This window comes from Haliotis cracherodii, unplaced genomic scaffold, assembly GCF_022045235.1.
Source record: "Haliotis cracherodii isolate W230 unplaced genomic scaffold, xgHalCrac1.p SCAF_5, whole genome shotgun sequence".
NCBI classification, from domain to species: domain Eukaryota; kingdom Metazoa; phylum Mollusca; class Gastropoda; order Lepetellida; family Haliotidae; genus Haliotis; species Haliotis cracherodii.
The window spans coordinates 38,183,704-38,207,299 of NW_027266308.1; the positions used below are offsets into that span (position 1 = coordinate 38,183,704).

Consider the following 23,596-nt stretch of genomic DNA (forward strand, 5'->3'; position numbering starts at 1 on the left):
TTTCTGAACAACGCATCTTAATTTATAACACGTTACGGCCATTGCGACAAACTTTGGTGAACTGTTTTTAAATATATCTATTGAATATATATCTTATTTTCCAAATAACACAATGATGTAACAGTGACATCGTTTGAATACACATCCTATTGAATATAAGCCATCGATAATTTAATATTATATATTTATGAACGGTTAATTTATTCTCACTACAAAATGTTTAACTCATTTTCATGATGTTGTTCGACTACTACATGTAATACTCTTAAATAAACTACACTCGTATAGAAAGGATTTTGAGAACTATCAACAAGTAGTCCAATGTGATTCGTGTGACAACTGCGTGAGAGACGTGATATCTGAGAGTTTTGGGGGAACTAGTACCAACCTTACGTGGCTAACAAACTGTCATGGCGGAGACCGAAGGACTTGTCAACGGTGTCGAATCACTGTCTGTGAGCGACTCGCCGCAGCCAGATTCTAATGACAATGACTGTGGTGACGAATATTATAACAAGTGGGGATTTTCCTTGGAGGAACTCTACAAGATCGCCCTTAAGTTCTACAAAGGTAATATCAACATGTGCATGGCAAATGTCACTCGTATTCACTTCGCACCTCGCCGCTTTTCCAGCTCTGCGGTTAGGCCAATCAATCTAAAAACCTCAAATCCGATTTCGGAGTAAACATTCATCAAAACGCCTAGCGTATTTCGAAATATCTCCACACGCTGTGCATCAAATGTCGTGCTATTAACCATGAGTACCAGCTGATTAGCCAGGCTACTGTTAACTTGTGCATGTCCAGTGATGTCATAAATACTCAGAATAGCCTAATCCCAAATACAATTTATTACTGTGCTCAAGCCGGATGCAAAAGTAAGAAATGAAAAGAAACCAAGGCCATACCACCAAAGAGTTCTAACCAATTAATGTGAACACTCAACGATAGAAACTAACTGTTTTAGTCCACTAGTTCTTATAATGATAACATAGCAAATCCCTTATAGGCCTAATGACAAATTTTACTAGTCCTTATGATTCTTAACTATTGGGCAGTTTGGCAAGGACAAAAGGACTAGTGCCAATGTCTAATGCTGGCAATGTACGATGTTCAAACAAAGTAAGTTTCTCTCGTAAATGTGAAGAGAAAAAGTATTCAAATTGTCTGATTGTGCCATGTACTGATGTACATTATGGACACTGAACATGCTGAAGTTATGTAATGTTTATGATGCTTTGACCATGGTGACAAGTTTGAGGAAATAACACCTTGACCAGCTTGCTTATATGTGTCACATGTATCATAATACATAACATTAAACAGAGTGTTCCAGTGCAAGAAGTTAGTAATTGTCACCTGTCTTGTGTGCAATTGTGCATTGCTTGTGTTGGCGGCTGTTGCCATGGTTACTGAGGACCAGTATCATTTGCAATTGCTCACATTTTTTTTTTACTTCAGTAATCTTTTAAGGCAATTAAGCCTATACTCAAGTGATCAAGTATATACATGTAATCATGGTAATGTATCAGATTGATTGTATACATTTGTAACTTGTCTAACATAGTACATGTTCTGCATGTGATGCAACAGAGGTTACAGCACATGTTTTTACTTGAACATGTTGAAGAAAGTCATATTGTGAGGAGTACTCCATACATCTTTGTACATGTGTAGTTCAGTTCGATAATAGAAAACATCATATTCATGAGTATCCAATTAATTCAATTTCTAAAATTTTCCCTTACAACACTGTTTTATTTGTTATTTTGATACATATGTTTGGGTACAGGTGGCGTTGTAGTCCAAAGGTGATCCAATTCATTTGACGAGTTGTGTCCCTTACCATTATCAGTATCCAATAATCATGATAATTGTGCGAATAAATCCGAGAATGGACCTAAAAAATAAGGTACTATGGTCAGCACCATACCCCTACTTGTGGTTTTCACCATAGTGTCTTATGTCCATGTCTTGAATCAGCATTGTCACTTCAGGCTCTCCTCTTGGATAATGCTGACATGTTTAAATTCAAAACTGTTTAACATGGTATAAACCCAGCTTGTTGACAACATTTTTCAATTGCCAAGTGTATCCGTGAAGATCCGGATTTGAATAGATCTTCAGCAACCCATGCTTGCCATAAAGGGCGACAATGTTTGTCGTAAGAAGCGACTAACAGGATCAGGTGGTCAGGCTTGCTGACTTGGTTGATGCATGGATTGATGTTCATGTTATCAATCACTAGATTATCTGGTCCAGACTCGATTATTTACAGACCCTGTCATATATACATGATATATCTGGAATATTGCTGAGAGTTGCGTTAAACAACAAACAAACAATTGCCAAATGATGATTATTGGAAGTCAGCTGGTCATAGATAATGGTTTGAATTTAACATTTTTTAGATTGTAGACGCATGGCAATCAGTGTAAGTGGTGCTGATTCTAAGGTAATTGTCTGGTTATGTGCTGTTAAACATGCTAAATAGACTGGTTAGATGTTTCCCTTATCATTGTGGGCAGTGGGGTACACTACTGGTTAAGTGTTCGCTTGTCATGCGGGAAGCCAGTGTTCGATTCCCCACATGGGCACAATGTAATGTATGAAGCCTATTTCTGGTGTCCCCAACTGTGATATTGTTGGAATTTTGCTAAAAGCAGCGTAAAACCCAACTCACTCACTTTTTATTGCAGAGAAAGAAGGGAAAGCCCTACAGGTGACTTACAGAGACAAACTGAGACTTGTGGCATACACAAAACAGGTGTCGTTCGGCAAGTTCCGCAATGATGTGTCACCCGATGTCGGCTTCCTTGATGTAGTTGGTAATGACAGACGGTAAGTATTTCCAGTATTGGACTTTATTATATTGGAACTAGGCTCAGGCCAAATGTCAGCCCTTGTCTGTGACTTAAACGTTCATTTATTGTGATTCTTACATGGCCTGTCAATAGTGCATGATCCTATGATTATGATGATAGTCAGTGGCACACAGGGGGGACACGGATGGCACAGTCGTCTAAGGCGCCGGGATTCGCTGTGCAGAGTTGATCCCTTGGCCACGCCAGAAACCTATGATTGTGGGTTCGAATCCCGGTTCGTCCCGATTATGTTTCTAGGTTTGTCAGCACCATACCCGTGCTCGTGGGTTTCACCGAACTGGTAAACGTCTGGGACCTGCATCACTTGGGGCTTTCCTCCCGCATTAAGCTGACAGGCCGCGATATAACTGGAATACTGTTAAAAGCGGTGTTAAACCCAACTCACTCAGTGGCACACAGTTTAATGGGTTGAAATTAGCTTTATTGATTTCTGGTGTTCATTTATGTTGTTCAATATGATGCAGTTGTTATCACACACATGCTGTTGCTAGGCACAGGTTTCCAATACAAAATTTGTATTGTGTCTTTTATAACATGCACTTGTCATGCTTATGACATAGGTTTTAAATACTTATTTGAGATTTTCTCAACAACAATGTTGAGATTCAAGTACAACTCAGTGAGTGCCACAGTGAAATTGGGGACCTTCTATTAGCGTTTAGTGTTTTCTGATTCTGAAGAATCAGTGAGGGAATAGCAAGTGAATGACTGTCAGCAGCACCTTACTTGTCATTCCGATCTGTTTGGAATTGTTTGACTCAGTTAATACAATAATTGTTATCACATTGGTGACTATCAAGATTTGTAATTGATGCTCTGATTGCAGTGTGGTTGAATTCACTGCATAATTCTTTTGCGTCATATCCTATTAAACAAACATACTTGTGGAAAATGGATCTGTCATGGCTCATAACGTAGTGGATATTATTATACTTATGAAATGTATGAATTCATTTCCTGCTGGGCCAGTCAACGATCACAAACATGAAAAAATGTATTTTTCAAAAACTGATGAGAGAAATTGGAGATGACTGGCCTAACGTCAGTATAATTCAAGCTTCAGTCGTCTAAGTTGCCAGGGCAAACTGTAAATGTCCTGTAAGTAATTGGGATTGGAAGATGTTGAACAGATTGTGTTTGAACAGTGTTGAAGAATAAAATGGTTGGTTCTTTTGCATGTTTTGTATATGCTGTAACATGATTTCAAACTTGAATTTATCGGTTTAAGTTTTTAAAGCAAGATAATAAACAACAGATAATTTGTTGGTAATGGTTGATTGTGTGTCCTTGTACCCCGACAACATAGGACTTTACTTACCATGCTCATGATATCAATCACTGGATTGTTTGGTCCAGACTTGATCATACACAGTCGCTGTCATATGCTGTAATGTTGCTGAGTGAGACTTTGAACAACAAGGAAACAATCAATAACCATGTTAACACAAGTGAAGTAAATGTCAGTGTTGTTGAATCAACAGGTCTTCACTTCATGTACATGTAGGCCCCTTGTTTCACAAAGTGATCGTATCACTACGACTGTAGTTTGTCTCTGGTGAAGCGTAAGACTTATGTCAGTCCTTGAACATAAGGAAACTGGTCTCAGGGCTGAGTCCATCACATGAACCAGTTGAAGTGAATGGGATACTTTGAAAGTAAAGCAAGTATTCATGCTTTATGAAAATGGACTTTTGGTCCTTTTGATATCAGATCCAACATATTTGATTTCTGTCTTCCACCATGGCCACGTCAAGACCTTTTCATGTCATACAACGATAGAGACTAACATTTATAGTCCACTTATTCTTATAACATGTATAATGGTAATAAATAGCAAAGTCCTTAAAAATGGCGAATTTCTACTTGTCCTTATGATACCTTAACTAGTGGGCAATTGACAAGAACTATTGGACTACATGTCGTCCTAATTTCAACCACTGTCATCATGGTCATACTTATAATACAGCAAAATCGATGACTGCAGTTGATGTCATGCTAGAACACGATGGTAAAATGGATTTCTAATTCTAGGGTGGATGTGTAATCTTTTGGTGTAACAATCCGAGCACCAGATAAGCTTTACATGTATAACATGGAAGAAATATATGCCTATAACCTAATTAATTTTTTAGTTACTCTCGCACAAATATGCATGCAAACATTAAGGAACTGAATAGTGTCACAACTCAGTGTGAAGTCTGGTAATTACACAATTTATCCTTTCCAGCAGGGGGGCGGTCGGGTAGCCTAGTGGTTAAAGCGTTTGCTCGTCACGCCGAAGACCCGGGTTCGATTCCGGACATGGGTACAATGTGTGAAGCCCATTTCTGGTGTCCCTCGCCGTGATATTGCTGGAATATTGCTAAAAGCGGCGTAAAACCATAACTCACTCACTCACTTTCCAGCAGGTGTTCCTGTATGTCTCTACAGGTCTTTATTGAATGTGAAGACAGGCATCATGTACAGTCATACATCTACTGCACTGCAGTGATTCATGCTAAAGAGTGCCACAGCTTGTTTATCATGTTTGTTGCAACGTACACATCTATCTCTGTTGTTTTCGTTATCAAGGTTATTGGCTTAACATGCTTATGTGACATGTGATACACACAGCACATGAACAGAGGCAAATTTGAAGTACCCTAAACATGTTAAACAGCATTTTAAGTAGAAATATATTTGAAAAAGGCCCCCACATTGGTTTACTAAATGCCCAATAGACTGGACCCTAGGGAGTAATTATTTTGAGTGCTGCACAATGGCCACCTGGGCTTAAGGATGATTGAATAGATATGGCCACTATAGACATGTTTAACATGTCAGCTGTTCATTAACATGATGGCTGATGAGGTAAATCTCTGGATCATGTTGATGCACTTTGCATATCAGTGATAACTGGTATAATTTATTATCTCCACCAACAAGTGGGGCGGGGGATATAGGAATGAAGTTCATCTGTCCGTCCGTCTTTCCATTCCAGGGAAATATTCTCAAAAACTATTTAAGTTAGAGAAATACAATTTTACACACTGATCTTAATAGTCATGACCTTAAATGAGTTAAAATATTTGTGTCTTAAATTATTTTTTTTACCGAGTTATGGCCCTTGCCCCATGCTTTTCAAGTTGTGCATACTTTCCGAAAGAAATGATGTTATGTTTGTCATCCCCTATAGTCGGTGTTCAACACTAACATTGGTCTGCTGGTCCGAGTCTAGCATATTTTCCAAGGACCAGAAAAATAAGTAAATGCTGGTCCGGTGATCTAGTGTTGTTTTTTGGACAAACAAAGTAATTTAAGTTTGAGCGACTTTTGAAATCAGCAATAGATCAACTCTAAATTCTAAGAAAAACCAGCAATCTAAACATTCTGCGTGCTAGTACTGCTACAGTGGTTAACTTCTTGGCTGGTTTCTCATTCTAACTGGAGACATGGATGGCCCAGTCGTCTAAGGCGCTACGATTCTCTGTGCAGAGATGCGTTCCTCGGGCACACCAGAAACCTATGATTGTGGGTTCGAATCCCGGTTCGTTTCGATTATGTTTCTAGGTTTGTCCACCATAACCGTGCTTGTGGGTTCACCGACGTGGTAAACGTCTGAGACCTGCATCACTTGGGGCTTTCCTCCCACATTAAGCTGACACGCCACAAATAACTGTAATACTGTTAAAAGCGGCGTTAAACCCAACTCACTCACTCTAAGCAAAACCAGCAACCAAAACATCCTGCATCCTACAGTGGCTACCTTCTTGGCTGGTTACTCATTCTAACTGCACAAAGAAGTAAAACCTTTTGAAACCCTTTTTGGTCAGCGCCACTGTGTCTCGTGGAGATACAACAAGACCAGAAGTTTTTTGTATATGCTGGTCTGTTGGACCACTGACATATTTTAGTCAGTGTCAATCACTGTATGAACATCGATCTGTTCCAGCCCATGGACTTCAACATGATTATGATGGTACATCTCTATTTTGGTAAAATGCTCTAGTCATAAGTTTCAGACCCTGAACCTTGTTGTTACATATGTAACCATAGTAACTAGCCATCAAGAAACTCATCAAAACATATTTTGAACAAAAACAAAGGTAATCAATATTTGCCTGGGAAACCCAATTTAGTTTTGTTTGGGTATTGCCTGATTGTCCTGCAGACTAATATTTCCACTGCCTTGACTGTAGTACTGCCGTGGGCCAGTGGTGAGTATAGTTAGTGTATTGTGTCTCACAACAGCTGTCCTGACGATGTCTCCTGGTCACATGTCTCCTGGTCTCATGTCTCCTGGTCTCATGTCTCCTGGTCTCATGTCTCCTGGTCTCATGTCTCACCCTCTTGTTGTCCTTCTTCATCTCTTTCCGGTCTCCTCCTCTCTGTAATCGGTTGTTACAGTCAGCATAGTCAACAGGTGTTGTATTAGTTCATGTTGGAGCTAAGTAGTTAGCACAGGTATCTACCTGGGTTATCTGTTTTAGGGTCTGGGGGATAAAGCCTTTAGTTGTATGGGCCCCTGGTTAAAGAAATGGACATCCAGAGCTTGGGGTCTTGAAGTAATGTAAACAATTGAATACAGTTCTCGCCCAAATTTTCATTGATGGCATTGTCAGATGAAGCCATTGCAAATGCTAGTGGTCTACTAAACACTGTACAGAGACAGTGATCATCTGTTAATCATATCACATGAATACGAATAGGTTTTAATGTTTTTGTATACTTGTTTAATTATGCTTTATAAATGATTTAATCCCATATTTGTAGTCTACTGTAAATCTCCTTTATCATGAAGCTTTTGACTGTATTGTATTTTATTTAAATGATTACATACCATGCATACTGAAATTTTTAGTGGTACCAAATTATGAAATAGCAGTTTGCAGCATTCATTCTCAAGCATGCATACAATTTTTCTTCATCCCAGTGGTTGCACTCTTCTGAGAGAAGTTGCCTCCGAGGAAGCCTCCTTTATGCTTATGATGAAATAAGACCAAGGAGAAAAACATGTTACATTATTGTTTTGACAGTGTTATAGGTATTGCCTTATGCTACATGATATGGTTGATTTGAGAACGTAGTGTTTTCTATGTTGTTTTCACACACAAATTAGCTGAACTGTCTGAACAGATCAAATATTGTTTTGAGAAAGCTGAAATCCATAGAACACTGTACAACTGCTGTATAAGTTGTCATCTAGGTGTCAGATGTTTGTGGATATTTTAAACTCATGTATTTTTGCCTTATAATCATGATTACTAGGGTATCAATTTTACATGTGCTATATACAATAATGATACAGCTATTTGTGAGTCGTACAATTTATCGTATTTGTTTTTGAAATATTAATCTAATGTTTATGCAAATATGTGTCACTTATGCCAATTTGTAAATGCAGGGAAATGTTTTTTACTTTTGTGGATTTAAAAGGAGGGGGAAGAGGTGGTTTAACCCCCTGAATCCCACCGTGGATCCACCACAGATAGAGGTATTGTTTGACAAAAGACTGCTTTAGGTTAGATAAGTGTGAATTTGGTATTTTTATTGTGGTATTGTCAGTTTTAGTTCATTTATTTGTTGTTAAATACGTTTATTTCATTCTTTGTTTGTGTCACTCTCTACTATATGGTAGTTGATGTTTTTTGGACAAGACCAGTAGAGTACGTCACTGCATGGAGTACATTATGTGGGCAGCATTAACACACCCTCCATCACCAGTGATCACTAGACAATACAATCTTTATTGATATAGAAAACAAGTTTAGCTTAAATAGCCGTGTGCTAATTGTTTGGCATAAAGAAAACTAATAATGTTTTGACAATGCTAAGCATCAATCTATACCTAGCACATTTTACACAAGCATAACTGTCTCACAAAACATCCATTTTGTTTATGTCAGGGTAGCATTTAACACCAGATTGTGTTCCCTAGTCTTTCCGTGTTGACATCAAACTGATCATCTTCATTCGGTCGTTCTTTCCTCGCTTTCCTCGCTGCTGTCAAGACTACTTTGACTTACCTCAGGCTCATAGTGATGCGGACGAATATCTGTAAGGTCATTGAGCGGAAATTCAACGTTTTCAATGATGGCATTGTCAGGTGAAGCCATGGAAAATGCTAGTGGTCTACTAAACACTATACAGAGACAGTGATCATCTGTAAATCATATCACAATGAATACGAATAGGTTTTAGTGTTTTTGTATACTTGTTTAATTATGCTTTATGAATGATTTAATCCCATATTTATAGTCTACTATAAATCTCCTTTAAACTGTAAGGCCTGCAGGTCTACCATTGTCCATGTTGTCTACTACCTGCTGTAATAGTTAAGGGTGAAACGATACACCGATATTCCGATGCATCGCGATACTTGACCCACGATACGATATACGATAAACGTGGGCCCATTTATCGATACGCCACGATACGGAACGCAAATCTCGAGTATAGCGTTTCCTCGCTATTGTGCCTTTCAATAAACCGCTAACTTGGTTATAGCGCGCGCTAACGCATGGCTCCCCAAAACGTACTTACATTTTTAATAAGCTCAGGTTTTACACCGACAGATGTTTTTTCCCCATCTCATAAAACATTATCAGCTGATCACCGCAAGCACATAACACCGAAAATACCAGTCAGCAAATCCGAACTGAAGTATGCAATTCAATACTATTATTATACTATCTTGTTATTAAAACGTGTTCATTATATATCTGGTCTTGTGTTTGTAATATATTCTATTAATTTTATTCAAAATTTCATTTAATATTGTAATAAGTTATGTGAAATCGTGTGTGATTACCGCTTTTGACGCATTGAAACGAACTTTAGTTGCTAAATAATGGTTACATATATTAAAAATGCCATACTTTGACTCGTTAAAAGTCATATTTGTGGCAATTTGGCTAATATATGTCAACATAACGTTTTCGCAATCGAAATACATGTAGCACGGGAAGTGCCTAGGGTGACTGGTCAAATTGTTCCATACATAAAAATATCCTGCAACAGCAATCACCAGTACCAAAATGCTACACTTGTGGTTCTTATAATTTTAAATATATATATAGTAAAAGCTGCAACTAAGGTAACACCATATTGGAATATATTATTCCTGCTAAAACAATAATTTCAGATACAATTTCTTCGGCCATTGCATCAAAGTTCTTTGAAGTTGTATCACTGGTGGAGTACATTAATTATTTTCTGGTGTTTGAACTTTGAATTGTTTTGAAGGAAAGTTAGAGAAAGTTCCACTTTGAAGCTGAACAACTTCAGTTGTCTTGTTATTATAAAATAATTTTGACTGTTCCAAAATCATGAAAGGTTCAAACTTAACATGCTTTAAGTCTTGTTTTTTATCATTGCGTATCGAGATATGTATCGTATCGTGACCAGAATAACGAGATGCGTATCGTATCGTGACCTTTCTGTATCGTTGCAGCCCTAGTAATAGTACTACTACCATGACCACAGTGCAACCTGCAGGTCTAGTACTATGACTACAGTGCAACCTGCAGGTCTAGTACTATGACTACAGTGCAACCTGCAGGTCTAGTACTATGACTACAGTGCAACCTGCAGGTCTAGTACTATGACTACAGTGCAACCTGCAGGTCTAGTACTATGACCACAGTGCAACCTGCAGGTCTACTACCATGACTACAGTGTAACCTGCAAGTCTACTACCATGACTACAGTGCAACCTGCAAGTCTACTACCATGACTGCAGTGCAACCTGCAGGTCTACTACCATGACTACAGTGCAACCTGCAGGTCTACTACCATGACTACAGTGCAACCTGCAAGTCTACTACCATGACTGCAGTGCAACCTACAGGTCTACTACCATGACTACAGTGCAACCTGCAGGTCTACTACCATGACTACAGTGTAACCTGCAAGTCTACTACCATGACTACAGTGCAACCTGCAAGTCTACTACCATGACTGCAGTGCAACCTGCAGGTCTACTACCATGACTACAGTGCAACCTGCAGGTCTACTACCATGACTACAGTGCAACCTGCAGGTCTACTACCATGACTACAGTGTAACCTGCAGATCTACTACCATGACTACAGTGTAACCTGCAAGTTTACTACCATGACTACAGTGCAACCTGCAAGGCTACTGTGCAACCTGCAGATCTACTACCATGACTGCAGTGCAACCTGCAGGTCTAGTACTATGACTACAGTGTAACCTGCAGGTCTAGTACCACGACTACAGTGTAACCTGCAGGTCTAGTACAATGACTACAGTGTAACCTGCAGGTCTAGTACTATGACTACAGTGCAACCTGCAGGTCTAGTACTATGACTACAGTGCAACCTGCAGGTCTAGTACCATGACTACAGTGCAACCTGCAGGTCTAGTACTATGACTACAGTGTAACCTGCAGGTCTAGTACCACGACTACAGTGTAACCTGCAGGTCTAGTACAATGACTACAGTGTAACCTGCAGGTCTAGTACTATGACTACAGTGCAACCTGCAGGTCTAGTACTATGACTACAGTGTAACCTGCAGATCTAGTACTATGACTACAGTGCAACCTGCAGGTCTAGTACAATGACTACAGTGTAACCTGCAGGTCTAGTACTATGACTACAGTGCAACCTGCAGGTCTAGTACTATGACTACAGTGTAACCTGCAGGTCTAGTACTATGACTACAGTGCAACCTGCAGGTCTAGTACTATGACTACAGTGTAACCTGCAGGTCTAGTACTATGACTACAGTGTAACCTGCAGGTCTAGTACAATGACTACAGTGTAACCTGCAGATCTAGTACTATGACTACAAAGCAACCTGCAGGTCTAGTACCATGACTACAAAGCAACCTGCAGGTCTAGTACTATGACTACAGTGTAACCTGCAGGTCTAGTACAATGACTACAGTGTAACCTGCAGGTCAAGTACTATGACTACAGTGCAACCTGCAGGTCTAGTACTATGACTACAGTGCAACCTGCAGGTCTAGTACAGTGCAACCTGCAAGTCTACTACCACGACTACAGTGTAACCTGTATGACTGTTGTGCATCCCTGCAGGTCTACAAGCATGACAACTGCAGTCCCGAAGGTCTACCTTACAGGTCTGCTGAGAAATCGGTAGGTCTACTTTGCAGTGTGCAAGGATCCTATCTAAGATTATGGTGAATGTTCATGCCTGGCCTACATGGCTTTGCAGCCAGATTTGTCTGTGACGACCCACTGGTAGTAACAAGTTATCAACACAGATGTTGCAGGGAAGTAGTCGGCATGTGACATTTGATAGTGGTATTTGTGTAGACTTGTTGGTGACATATGATATTGGTATTCGTGTAGACTTGTTGATTGTCTAAAGCCATGCACATTGACAATAGACAAGTGATCGAGATGAAGCTGTTTCAAGTGGGAGGACATGATGAACAGCCAGCAGGGCATGTTACCATGACTTGAAGGCCCTGGTTGGTTTAACTGATTGAATAGCGACCTAAGAACATAGCAAGCAGTCTTAACGATGCTATATGTTCAACTGAAAATGACAATGAAACACTGTCTGGTGGAAAATAAGAATTGCATCTGTATATAGACTCGTCCTTGGAAACCCCCAGTCATTGTACACTGCGTTGTTACTTGTAACAATCCAGCAGTGTTCGGTGCAAGTAGGTTCTGTAAAACATTAGGGTTATGCCCCAGTGAAGATCCCGGTTTGAATTGCAGCTTATGCATGTTGTATAAAGCAACTAACGGGACTGAGTGGTAAGGTTCAGTGACTTGGTTAATGCATGTTATTGTATCCCATTTCTGTAGAATGATACTCAGATAATTTATGCCATCATATAGGTGGAATATTGCTGAGTGGGTAATGAACAATGAACAAAAAGGAAAAAACCATCTGTGTTATGACAAGGACCCCAGATGACTCACATGCTTAATTTTGAATAATGCATGCATGGCTTAGTAAGTATTGCAATGGAAATGTGATAGCTCACAACGTATTTATTAGGAAAGGCCTACCACTGTTGAGTATCTGTATCTTCTACCAGGGCAGATTTCCTGGCTTTATCACGTTGTCAAGTGTAACTAACAGGTCCACCATTTTGGCAGTTCAGCATGTTCATTAGATTGCGAGGAATGTTGTTTGAGATTTAAGGGAGGCAGCTGTCGCCCTTACTGCCATGTAAACTTGTATTCGTTCTGACGAACAGAGAATTATCAAGTAATGACTAGCATGACAATTGGTGGTGATTATTTAAGACATAAACAAAGAGTGGGAGTTTTATCACACAATAAAATACTGCAGGGAGAAAAAAACATGAACATGATGATGAAGGCAACACCCCCCCCCCCCCCCAAGTGGTTTATTCTTCCTGCATATAATTTATGTTTGTAATTGTTTGACTTCAATCAAAACTGGGGGGTGGGGTGGCCTTGTAGTTTAAGTGTTTGCTCGTCAAGCCAAAGACCCATGTTCGATTCCCCACATGGGTACAATATGTGAAGCCCATTTCTGATATCCCCTGCCATGTATTGCTGAAACAATACTCACTCAATCAAGACTATAATGTTGATAGCCAATAGTATCAATTCAATATATGATTTAAACATATGATTGATGTATTTCCATGAGCCCACCATGAGGACAGAAAACGGTAGTGCTGCCATAGTTTGAGCTGTCACATGATATCTAATGCTTACACTGGTTATGATCGTGGGCAATGGTGGCCGAGTCGTATTGCCGTGCAGAGTTACCAGATGCCTGTGATTGAGGGTTCTAAAACCAGTTCTAAGTCCTAATTATGTCTTTTTCCCTTATCCTGACTTATACTAATGTTTTCAAACAGCCAGAGGAAAATAATTCCGTGTCAAATTTAGAAATTAATTGTTGAATATGATCGATGAATTGCAAAAGAAAGTGGTCCAAGCCCAACTTTAAATCGGAAGGGCCAAGATGATGAAGGATGGCTTGGATTGGAGCACAAGAAAAATGCCACCAGCTAGCTGGGGCGAAAATAGAAAGTGATGAGTCTGACGGGGTGGTCATGTGTTTCCGGGGTTCATACATGTGAGAGAGGTTCGTTTATGTGAGATGTTTTCTGTTCATTGGGAACACTGCTGAAGAGGTTTCCACTATATTTGGGGGAATAAGTACAGATTAGTATGAGTCGGGATAAGTATAAATGACATAAAATATTTAATATTATTATCATAAAATTCATTTCTGGGTTTGTCAACACCATACCTGTAATCATTGGTTTTCACCAAATTGGTTAAAGTCTGAGACCTTCATCATGCATTCGACCAGTGGAGAATAGGTCTTCAGCAACACATGCTTGCTGTAAAGGGTTACTATGCTTGTCATAATAGGCGACTAACAGAATCAGGTTGTCAGGCTCGCTGACTTGGTTGATGCATGTCATCGTTTCCCAATTGCATGGATTGATGCTCATGATGTCAATCACATGATCGTCTGGTCCAGACTTGATTATTTACAGACGGCTGTCATATAGCTGGAATATTGCTGAGTGCGGTGTTAGACAACAAACAAATTATCATACAATCCTTGCACACCATGCAGACATGTTGATTTTCTGTTTGAAGCAGCCTTAAGTCGAACTCACTCTGGCACTTAGCATGATAAACTATATCATATGATATCATATACTATAGTATTATGTGTTTCTTCCAGGCAAGCCTGGCAAGCTCTCGGGGATATGTCCAAGGAGAGTGCTATGGAGGAATTTGTCAAGTTCCTGGAAGGGTCGTGTAACCTGTTCAAGCCTTTCGTTGAGGCACACAAAGCAGAGAAGGAGGAAAAGCTGAGACAGCAGTAAGTCCTAGTGCCAGTGTCGAACCATTGTCATAGTGTCAGCATCACCTGACTGCCATATTTTCTTGTTTATTGTGTGCACTTGAGCAAAACGTTTTGGAGAAAAAATGCTGTTCTCTCTGATTCCATATATAGAGTGTGCACTCAAAAACTATGTATTACTTCTGGTTAATGCACAGGAGATAGCAAACTTGGTCCATGAAATTGTGAAATTTGAGACTAAACACTACTAGACCATGTAGACATGGTTATTTGCAATTTAGTTTTATGCTGGGCATTGTTCTAAATGCAGGTGCATGGCAGAATCCCAGACTTGGTCATTGTTAAGCATGTAAAGGAGCATCCATTGACTCAGCTGACATTATTGAGACAGCATCTATGCCTTAATTCTGAATCCTGTGGGGATTTAGGGTTAGAATCATTCCCTAGCAACCTATACTGGTTCCCGGGTTAGAATAAATCCCAAGAAACCTATGCTGGTTGTAAGAGGCGACCACATGGATTGGATGGTCAGGCCCAGTTCATTGCATGTCATTGTACCTGGATGGTGTGAAACTTTGCTCACGATATCAATCACTGGATTGTCTGGTCCAGACTTGATTATCTACGGGATGCCTTCATATAGCTGGAATATGAGTGCGGCTTTAAAAAACAAACTTACACATGCCATGATTCTGAAGGTGATAGAAAGTAGAGTGCTCCAATGTAACTGTGAAGTATTCCCTAAGAGGCTTAGGAAGACATAGAGCATGTCTATTATGAAGATCATGGTAGCTCGAGATCATACATGAATACTTGTCCTATCCCCTGCTAACATGAGAATGTAATTATCTTATGGGTCCATTTGGAAATATTTTATTAAGTTCTTTTGATGTTGTTGCAAAGTGACTAGTAGACATGGTAGAATTTTAGCCATAACCTTGGAAATGTTGGATCCATTGGCCATGCAGCACTAGACATGGTAGTTGTGAATTTTCATCATTTTGATATGAAATGCTGTGACTGATTTCGTGGTCTGACATGTGCAGGCAAGAAGAGGAAGAGCGCCTGCGTCGCGAGGAAGAAGAGAGGAAGCAGCGGGAACTGGAGGAAGAGGCCCGCAAACAGCAGGAGGCAGAGAAACAGCGGCAGATGGAACAAGAGTATGTCCCCAGTCTGTACGCCCCGTGGGGAGTCCAGGATAGAATAGGCCCCTAGTCTGTACACCCGTGGGATTCCGGGATAGAATAGGTCTCCAAACTGTATACCCGTGGTGTGTCCAGGATAGAGTAGGTCCCCAGTCTGGACCCATGGGGTGTCCAGGATAGAGTAGGTCCCCAGTCTGGACCCATGGGGTGTCCAGGATAGAGTAGGTCCCCAGTCTGGACCCATGGGGTGTCCAGGATAGAGTAGGTCCCCAGTCTGGACCCATGGGGTGTCCAGGATAGAGTAGGTCCCCAGTCTGGACCGTGGGGTGTCCAGGATAGAGTAGGTCCCCAGTCTGGACCCATGGGGTATCCAGGATAGAATAGGTCCCCAGTCTGAAGACCTATAGGGAGTCCAGGATAGAATAGGTCCCTAGTCTGTACGCCTGTGGGGATTCCAGGATAGAATAGGTCCCCAGTCTGAAGACCTATAGGGAGTCCATGATGGAATAGGTCCCTAGTCTGTATGCCCATGGGGATTCCAGGATAGAATAGGTCCCTAGTCTGAAGACCTATAGGGAGTCCATGATGGAATAGGTCCCAAGTCTGTACGCCCGTGGGGATTCCAGGATAGAATAGGTCCCTAGTCTGTACGCCCGTAGGGAGTCCATGATGGAATAGGTCCCAAGTCTGTACGCCCGTGGGGATTCCAGGATAGAATAGGTCCCCAGTCTGTACGCCCGTAGGGAGTCCATGATGGAATAGGTCCCCAGTCTGAAGATCCATGGGGAGTCCAGGATAGAATAGGTCCCTAGTCTGTACACCCGTGGGGAGTCCAAGATAGAATATTGGTGGAATATTGCTAAAAGTAGTGTAAAACTCACTCACTCACTCACTCACTCACTCACTCACTCACTCACTCACATTAGCATGGTATATGTATTCGTATTGCATACCAGTATGACAATTTTTTCCATGATATTTATGAATGGACTTTGATATTAATCTACATTCACTCCCTGTTGTATGGTATTGGTGTAGGTGATTGTCTTCAGGAGAGGTTTCTCTTTGTTTCAGAATGCAGATCCGCTCTGCATTGAACCAACAGACAGCTGCACAGTTTCGACAGTATGCAGAGCAGCAGTACCCAGGGAACACACAGATGGTCAGTCCCTGCCCAGCACTCTGTTGTACTCTCAGCCCCAGCCCAGCACACTGATGTACTCTCAGTCCCAGCCCAGCACGCTGTACTCTCAGTCCCAGCCCAGCATGCTGTACTCTCAGCCCCAGCCCAGCATGCTGTACTCTCAGCCCTAGCCCAGCACACTGTTGTACTCTCAGCCCCAGCCCAGCACACTGATGTACTCTCAGTCCCAGCCCAGCACGCTGTACTCTCAGTCCCAGCCCAGCATGCTGTACTCTCAGCCCCAGCCCAGCATGCTGTACTCTCAGCCCTAGCCCAGCACACTGTTGTACTCTCAGCCCCAGCCCAGCACACTGATGTACTCTCAGTCCCAGCCCAGCACGCTGTACTCTCAGTCCCAGCCCAGCACGCTGTACTCTCAGTCCCAGCCCAGCATGCTGTACTCTCAGCCCTAGCCCAGCATGCTGTACTCTCAGCCCCAGCCCAGGACGCTGTACTCTCAGTCCCAGCCCAGCACGCTGTTGTACTCTCAGCCCTAGCCCAGCATGCTGTACTCTCAGCCCTAGCCCAGCATGCTGTACTCTCAGCCCCAGCCCAGCACACTGTTGTACTCTCAGCCCCAGCCCAGCACACTGTTGTACTCTCAGCCCCAGCCCAGCACACTGTTGTACTCTCAGCCCCAGCCCAGCACACTGATGTACTCTCAGCCCCAGCCCAGCACACTGTTATACTCTCAGCCCCAGCCCCAGCCCAGCACTCTGTTGTACTCTCAGCCCCAGCCCAGCATGCTGTACTCACAGTCCCAGCCCAGCATGCTGTACTCACAGTCCCAGCCCAGCATGCTGTACTCTCAGACCAAGCCCAGCATGCTGTACTCACAGTCCCAGCCCAGCACTCTGTTGTACTCTCAGCCCCAGCCCAGCATGCTGTACTCACAGTCCCAGCCCAGCATGCTGTACTCACAGTCCCAGCCAAGCAGGCTGTACTCACAGTCCCAACCCAGCATGCTGTACTCACAGTCCCAGCCCAGCATGCTGTACTCTCAGCCCCAGCCCAGTATGCTGTACTCACAGTCCCAGCCCAGCACACTGTACTCACAGTCCCAGCCAAGCAGGCTGTACTCACAGTCCCAACCCAGCATGCTGTACTCACAGTCCCAGCCCAGCATGCTGTACTCACAGTCCCAACCCAGCATGCTGTACTCACAGTCCCAGCCCAGCATGCTGTACTCTCAGCCCCAGCCCAGTATGCTGTACTCTCAGCCCCAGCCCAGCATGCTGTACTCACAGTCCCAGCCCAGCATGCTGTACTCACAGTCCCAGCCCAGCATGCTGTACTCACAGTCCCAGCCCAGCATGCTGTACTCTCAGCCCTAGCCCAGCACACTGTTGTACTCTCAGCCCCAGCCCAGTATGTTGTACTTTCAGTCCCAGCCCAGCACACTGTTGTACTCTCAGTCCCAGCCCAGCATGTTGTACTCTCAGCCCCAGCCCAGCACACTGTTGTACTCTCAGCCCCAGCCCAGCACACTGTTGTACTCTCAGCCCCAGCCCAGCACACTGTTGTACTCTCAGTCCCAGCCCAGCATTCTGTACTTACAGTCCCAGCCCAAAATTGGAGCATTGAGCAAATCATTCTGTACAGTTTTAAAAACATAGTAGTTGTCCAATATTTCAAACCAAGGTTGCAAGATACAAAGTTACCTAATATCCAATGCTTTATGTCATAAAGGAAAAACATCAAAACATGTAGGTTTTCACTATCTTCACCATCTTCACAGCTGTATGTTTTGAAAAATAAGTGTGCACTGTACTCAAGAAAATATGATATACAGTATTAGTAATAACTAATATTATGGCTTTGTGCAGATTACTTGTATTTCATGGACCAGTGTATTTAAAGAACAATGTTTTCCCAAATTGCCTGCCAAGGGCGTTTTGTTTGGAATCGTTGCTAACTCCCTGGTGTGTTACCCTGGTTACATTTGGCCTCTCTGTCGTGTGTGCAGCAGGAGGAGCTGATCAGGCAGCTGCAGGAGCAGCACTTCCAGCAGTACATGCAGCAGGTGTACCAGCAGCAGCTCATGCACCAGCAGCAGCAGCTGCAGCAGATGCACGCCTCCTCCAACAACAACAGCAGCACCACCACCACCCTGCCTCAGCCCGCCACGCCCCAGCAGCTCAACTCCTACCCACAGCAGAGCGTGGACGTTGTGCACAGGGAGGGTCAGGCCCTGGAGAATGGCCAGACAGAAGGAGCAGAAGGTGAGAGGACCTATACCGGTCATTGTGACACGTAGTGGTGGATGTTGATGGTATTGACCTCAGTGAGGAGTCCATGGGTATCGGTCCCTGGCAACCTATGTTGGTCGTAAGAGGTGACCTCTTGGAGATTCTGGGTTAGAATATGTCCCCAGCATCCTATGCTGATCATAGAGGTGACCAGATGCATTGGGTCGTCAGACTGTTGATTGTGTGTCATCGTACCTGACAGTGAGGATCGTTGCTCACAATATTTGTCACTAGATTGTCTTAATTGTCCAGACTCTATTATGTACAGGCTGACGTCATATAGCTGGAAAATTGCTTTATGCAGCATTAAACAACAAACAACGGGTTTAAAACTTTTTGTGTTTGTGCCTTCATGATAACTGTCACAAGTTCTTTTCAGTTGATATAGTTGTTACTCTCCTATAAAGATTTTTCAGTTTGAAAATGCCAATTGTTCTGTTTTTTGCTGATAATCTATTGTGATTAATTTGATATTTTTCATAAAAAAAACTAAAATCATGTCATTGATTATCAAATGAATAGCTCTTACAGTGAATTCTAGCAAATGTGGTCATTAAACAATCATCAAATCTGTTGTGTACATGGAGGAAAAGGGTAGATAATTTTACCATGGTTACACTGAGATGGTTTGCCCACAGATGGTTCTTCTAGAGATAGTGTTCTATGAAGATTGAAATGGTTCGCATCCGATATTTCAGAATCTATTGCTCCATCTTTGCCTCATATTATGCCTGCATCAATGTGGACCCGTAAAGATTTGAAGCAGTTTAAGGGAAGTGTTGGAAAGTGCAAAGAAAATGTGATCAAAATAGGTTCCCTGGCAACAGCCACGGTGAGTTGAATGTTGGCTGGTTGGTCTCACACTGCAGTCAACACATGGGGGAAGATGGGCAGCTGTCAGAACATCAGGCTCTGAGTTTGCATGGGATATTTCACAACTGAGTGTTATCATGAAAGGCAGACCTGTGCCAGATTTAATAACAAGAGTTATCTCCCTTATACCATCACCACCCTGGCCCAGCTTTGGAAATTGGCACAAGTCCTGTAGTCCTTGACAAACTGCCCAATAGTTAAGGTATCATAAGGACGAGTAAAAATTTCCCCTTTTTTTAAGGGTTTTGCTATATGTTATCATCATAAGGACTAGTGGACTAAAACTGTTAGTTTCTACCACTTCAGTGGCCTCTTTAACTTGTTTTACTTGGGCAGTCTGTGACACAAACGTTTGATCCTGCTAGCCCGAAGAATACTCAAAGCATCCCTTTTAGTAAAGTTTGGTGTATCATGTGAACCATTATAAGCAGAGCTTACTAAACCGAATAATATGTCTCTATGTCAGGTAGGAACCAAGGTCTTTCACCTATATTCAGGTGTATTCTTATTGTACACTGGAGCCTGATTGTTTCATAGCTGCCCAACTTCATGTTACTGACCGGTGTGTAGTTTGACCTTTTTATGTTCAGTAACGCAGTGTCATTTGCTTTGTGGTGTTTCTAGATGAGTTACCTCCCATTGCCGCAGCCTCCATGTGGACTCGCAAAGATATTAAAGAATTCAAGGATTCTCTACGTAAAGATAAGGACTCTGTAATTAAGATAGGCTCAGGAGAAACAGTTACAGTGAGTATCTTGTAGAGGAGTGTGTATCAGCATTCCACTCACTAACCTACAGCTCTAACACTGCTAAGCACAAGTACACAGACCTTGTTACCATAGTTACTGTGAATCTTTTTTTGTAACCTTATCTCCAACCCTTGGCCTTTCAGCTCAGTTCTTTTGTTTCCATTCTTAGAAATTCAGATGTTTAGGAGCTCCCTTAGTCATGTAATATGAACTGATTTTCCAGAAAGAGCTATATGTTTTAGCATATCTTATTTGTTTTTGGTAGCTAAGACAATAATAGCGTCAAAGAGTTTTTATGAAGTAGATGTTCGCAACTTTCTGATGTGACAGTTGACAAGTTGAAATAACGCGAATACAGACTTTCCATTTAATCATTTGGCTGACAAAGCAATGACAGTGCAAACTTAGGAGGGTATATGAAGCACAGGAGGCAGTAGGCAACGTCTTTGGTGTTATCACTGTCACTTCTTCATGCAAAGCTTGTGAAAAAGAAACTGGTGGAGGAATTAGCATGATTAGAGAAGTCCTGTATTATCCAGTGTGTTATTCAATGTTTCATCTGTCTTCTCTCAGGATGAATATCCGGGAGCCACTCACCACCACAGCTTCGTATTGAGCCCCATTTGTATGGCATGATGATAAAAAGAGCAGTCCAGTTAAGCGAGGGAGATAGTGTGCTAGCATTCGTGACCAACTCGTGTTATTCCGGGTCAAGCCAAATAGCGACTTGTGCCCCTCTGGTGGCCATTTTTGCGACCGGGTTCTGTCTTAGCGCAAACGGGCATACCTAAAACTATTGTCAATTCGTTGCGTAATGGTTCACATATATTTCCCCATATATTATATATATTTCACATGCAATTTAAAGCACATAAGGACGTGTGGAATTATACAGTATGATTGAACACATTTAACTGTGTCTTGGGTGTAATTTTTAGATGCAAGACATATGTAGAATCAAAAATTATTCTGAGGGATTCTTTGACGAAGTACTTGAAATCATACGCGCATTCTGATTGGTTTGTCGTATTTTCGCACATAACATTCATCGATGGGGGACGAGTCTTCTTGCAGGTTACGGAAAGGGGCAAGTGGTGACGAATGAGTGTGCTAGGTTAGCATGGTTAGAGACAGAAGAGATGGGGATGGTGACTTATGAAATGAAGCTATGGTGGCGAATTGTTCCAGGTTGTTTGTCGTAATGGAATGGTGATATAATACACTGGATTAACGAGGATGGATTGGTTATGGGGAGGACTAGTGTGAAAGGAACAATGTGCTCTGAAATCTAAACACATGGTAAACAGCTCTCTCCAGCTGTATCTGTCAATATGTGCTAGTGTTGATGCACATGAATATATACACTATTCAAAATAAGTGAAAGAGCACCCGATTTGTTCACATGACTATAGTTGATCTGTCATGGCCATGACACTATTGACAGGAAGTATAGTCATACGAACATCTTGGGTGTTCTTTAACATTTTAGGAGTAGTATTTTGGGTTTTGGATTTCAAGGCACATTATACATGTAAACCGTTTCATTTGAAGGATTTTCCAATAACTTTTACATACAACCAAAAATAACATGCCTCCCTATTGCTGTCTAATATGTCAAACAATTGGAAAATATTTTCAATCACTTTGGTTTTATTTTGTTGCTGTGTCTTTTGTTTTTGATTTGTTTGTGCAAATGGATAATTGTGGTGGTGGGTTAGGGATATTCCTTCATTGTGTACTCTATGAGAGCTCCAGGTCTGGAAAGGTCGTCAGTCACCAATGCTTTATCAACTGGTTCTTGTTGCGAATAGCTGTAAAATTGCTGATGCAGTGTAAAGCAATAATTATCCATTCATGCAGTGACCAATGCTTGTCACAAGGACAGGCGGACAAAGGTGGTTGATGTGTCACATGGATGATGATGTTGCATCGGACCCTGATGGTGTGGAGTATTGCTGATGCTTTCAATGTTGCTGTCAATTGCTTATGTTTTCTTCAATTCATAATGTATGGGGATATCTTTATCTATACTGAATGCATATTAATAAAGAGATGACAATGGTATCTATGAGATTGCACATTTATTAATTTACGAATGATTTTGAACTGGCTTTTATTTTAACTATGTTGTTATTGAAGTAATCTCTCACTGCACAACTCTGTCAGTGTTACCATGGTTACATGAACATTGTTACCTGTTGCAGGTGCGTGTGCCAACACATGAAGATGGCTCGTGCTTGTTCTGGGAGTTTGCAACGGATTACTATGACATAGGGTTTGGTGTGTACTTTGAATGGACGATTGCTCCCAGTAACACAGTCAGTGTGCACGTGTCAGAAGACACGGATGAGGAGGAGTTCGAGGAGGAGGAGGGAGGCGGTGAAGCCACAGGTGAGGAGGGAGCATCAGATGGAGGCTTGGGGTGAGGGGATGAGCACAAGACCTGGGGTGGGGTATATAAAATATGATAAGACAGACGGTGGAGTGTAGTCTTGTTTAGGATTTGGAGAAGTGACGAGTGAGGTGAGATTCGGGATGGGGAGTGAGGTGAGATTTGGGATCGGGTGTGAGGTGAGATTTGGGATGGGGAGTGAGGTGAGATTTGGGATGGGGAGTGAGGTGAGATTTGGGATGGGGAGTGAGGTGAGATTTAGGATCAGGAGTCGGATGAGATTTGGGATCAGGAGTGAGGTGAGATTGGGGATGGGGAGTGAGGTGAGAT

General features: G+C 42.0%; 1 protein-coding gene across 1 annotated transcript in view; it reads left to right on the forward strand.

The window, feature by feature from the left end:
* The first annotated feature begins 404 nt into the window (after positions 1 to 404).
* The window catches only part of LOC139444300 (Golgi resident protein GCP60-like), a 30,336-nt gene continuing 7,144 nt past the window's right edge, over positions 405 to 23,596 (forward strand). The window contains exons 1-8 of the mRNA XM_071225232.1: positions 405 to 570; positions 2,700 to 2,841; positions 14,553 to 14,693; positions 15,722 to 15,835; positions 16,895 to 16,982; positions 18,970 to 19,225; positions 20,750 to 20,871; positions 23,079 to 23,265. Coding sequence (XP_071081333.1) covers positions 411 to 570; positions 2,700 to 2,841; positions 14,553 to 14,693; positions 15,722 to 15,835; positions 16,895 to 16,982; positions 18,970 to 19,225; positions 20,750 to 20,871; positions 23,079 to 23,265 — 1,210 coding nt within the window. The 5' untranslated portion in view covers positions 405 to 410. The remainder of the gene's footprint in view (positions 571 to 2,699; positions 2,842 to 14,552; positions 14,694 to 15,721; positions 15,836 to 16,894; positions 16,983 to 18,969; positions 19,226 to 20,749; positions 20,872 to 23,078; positions 23,266 to 23,596) is intronic.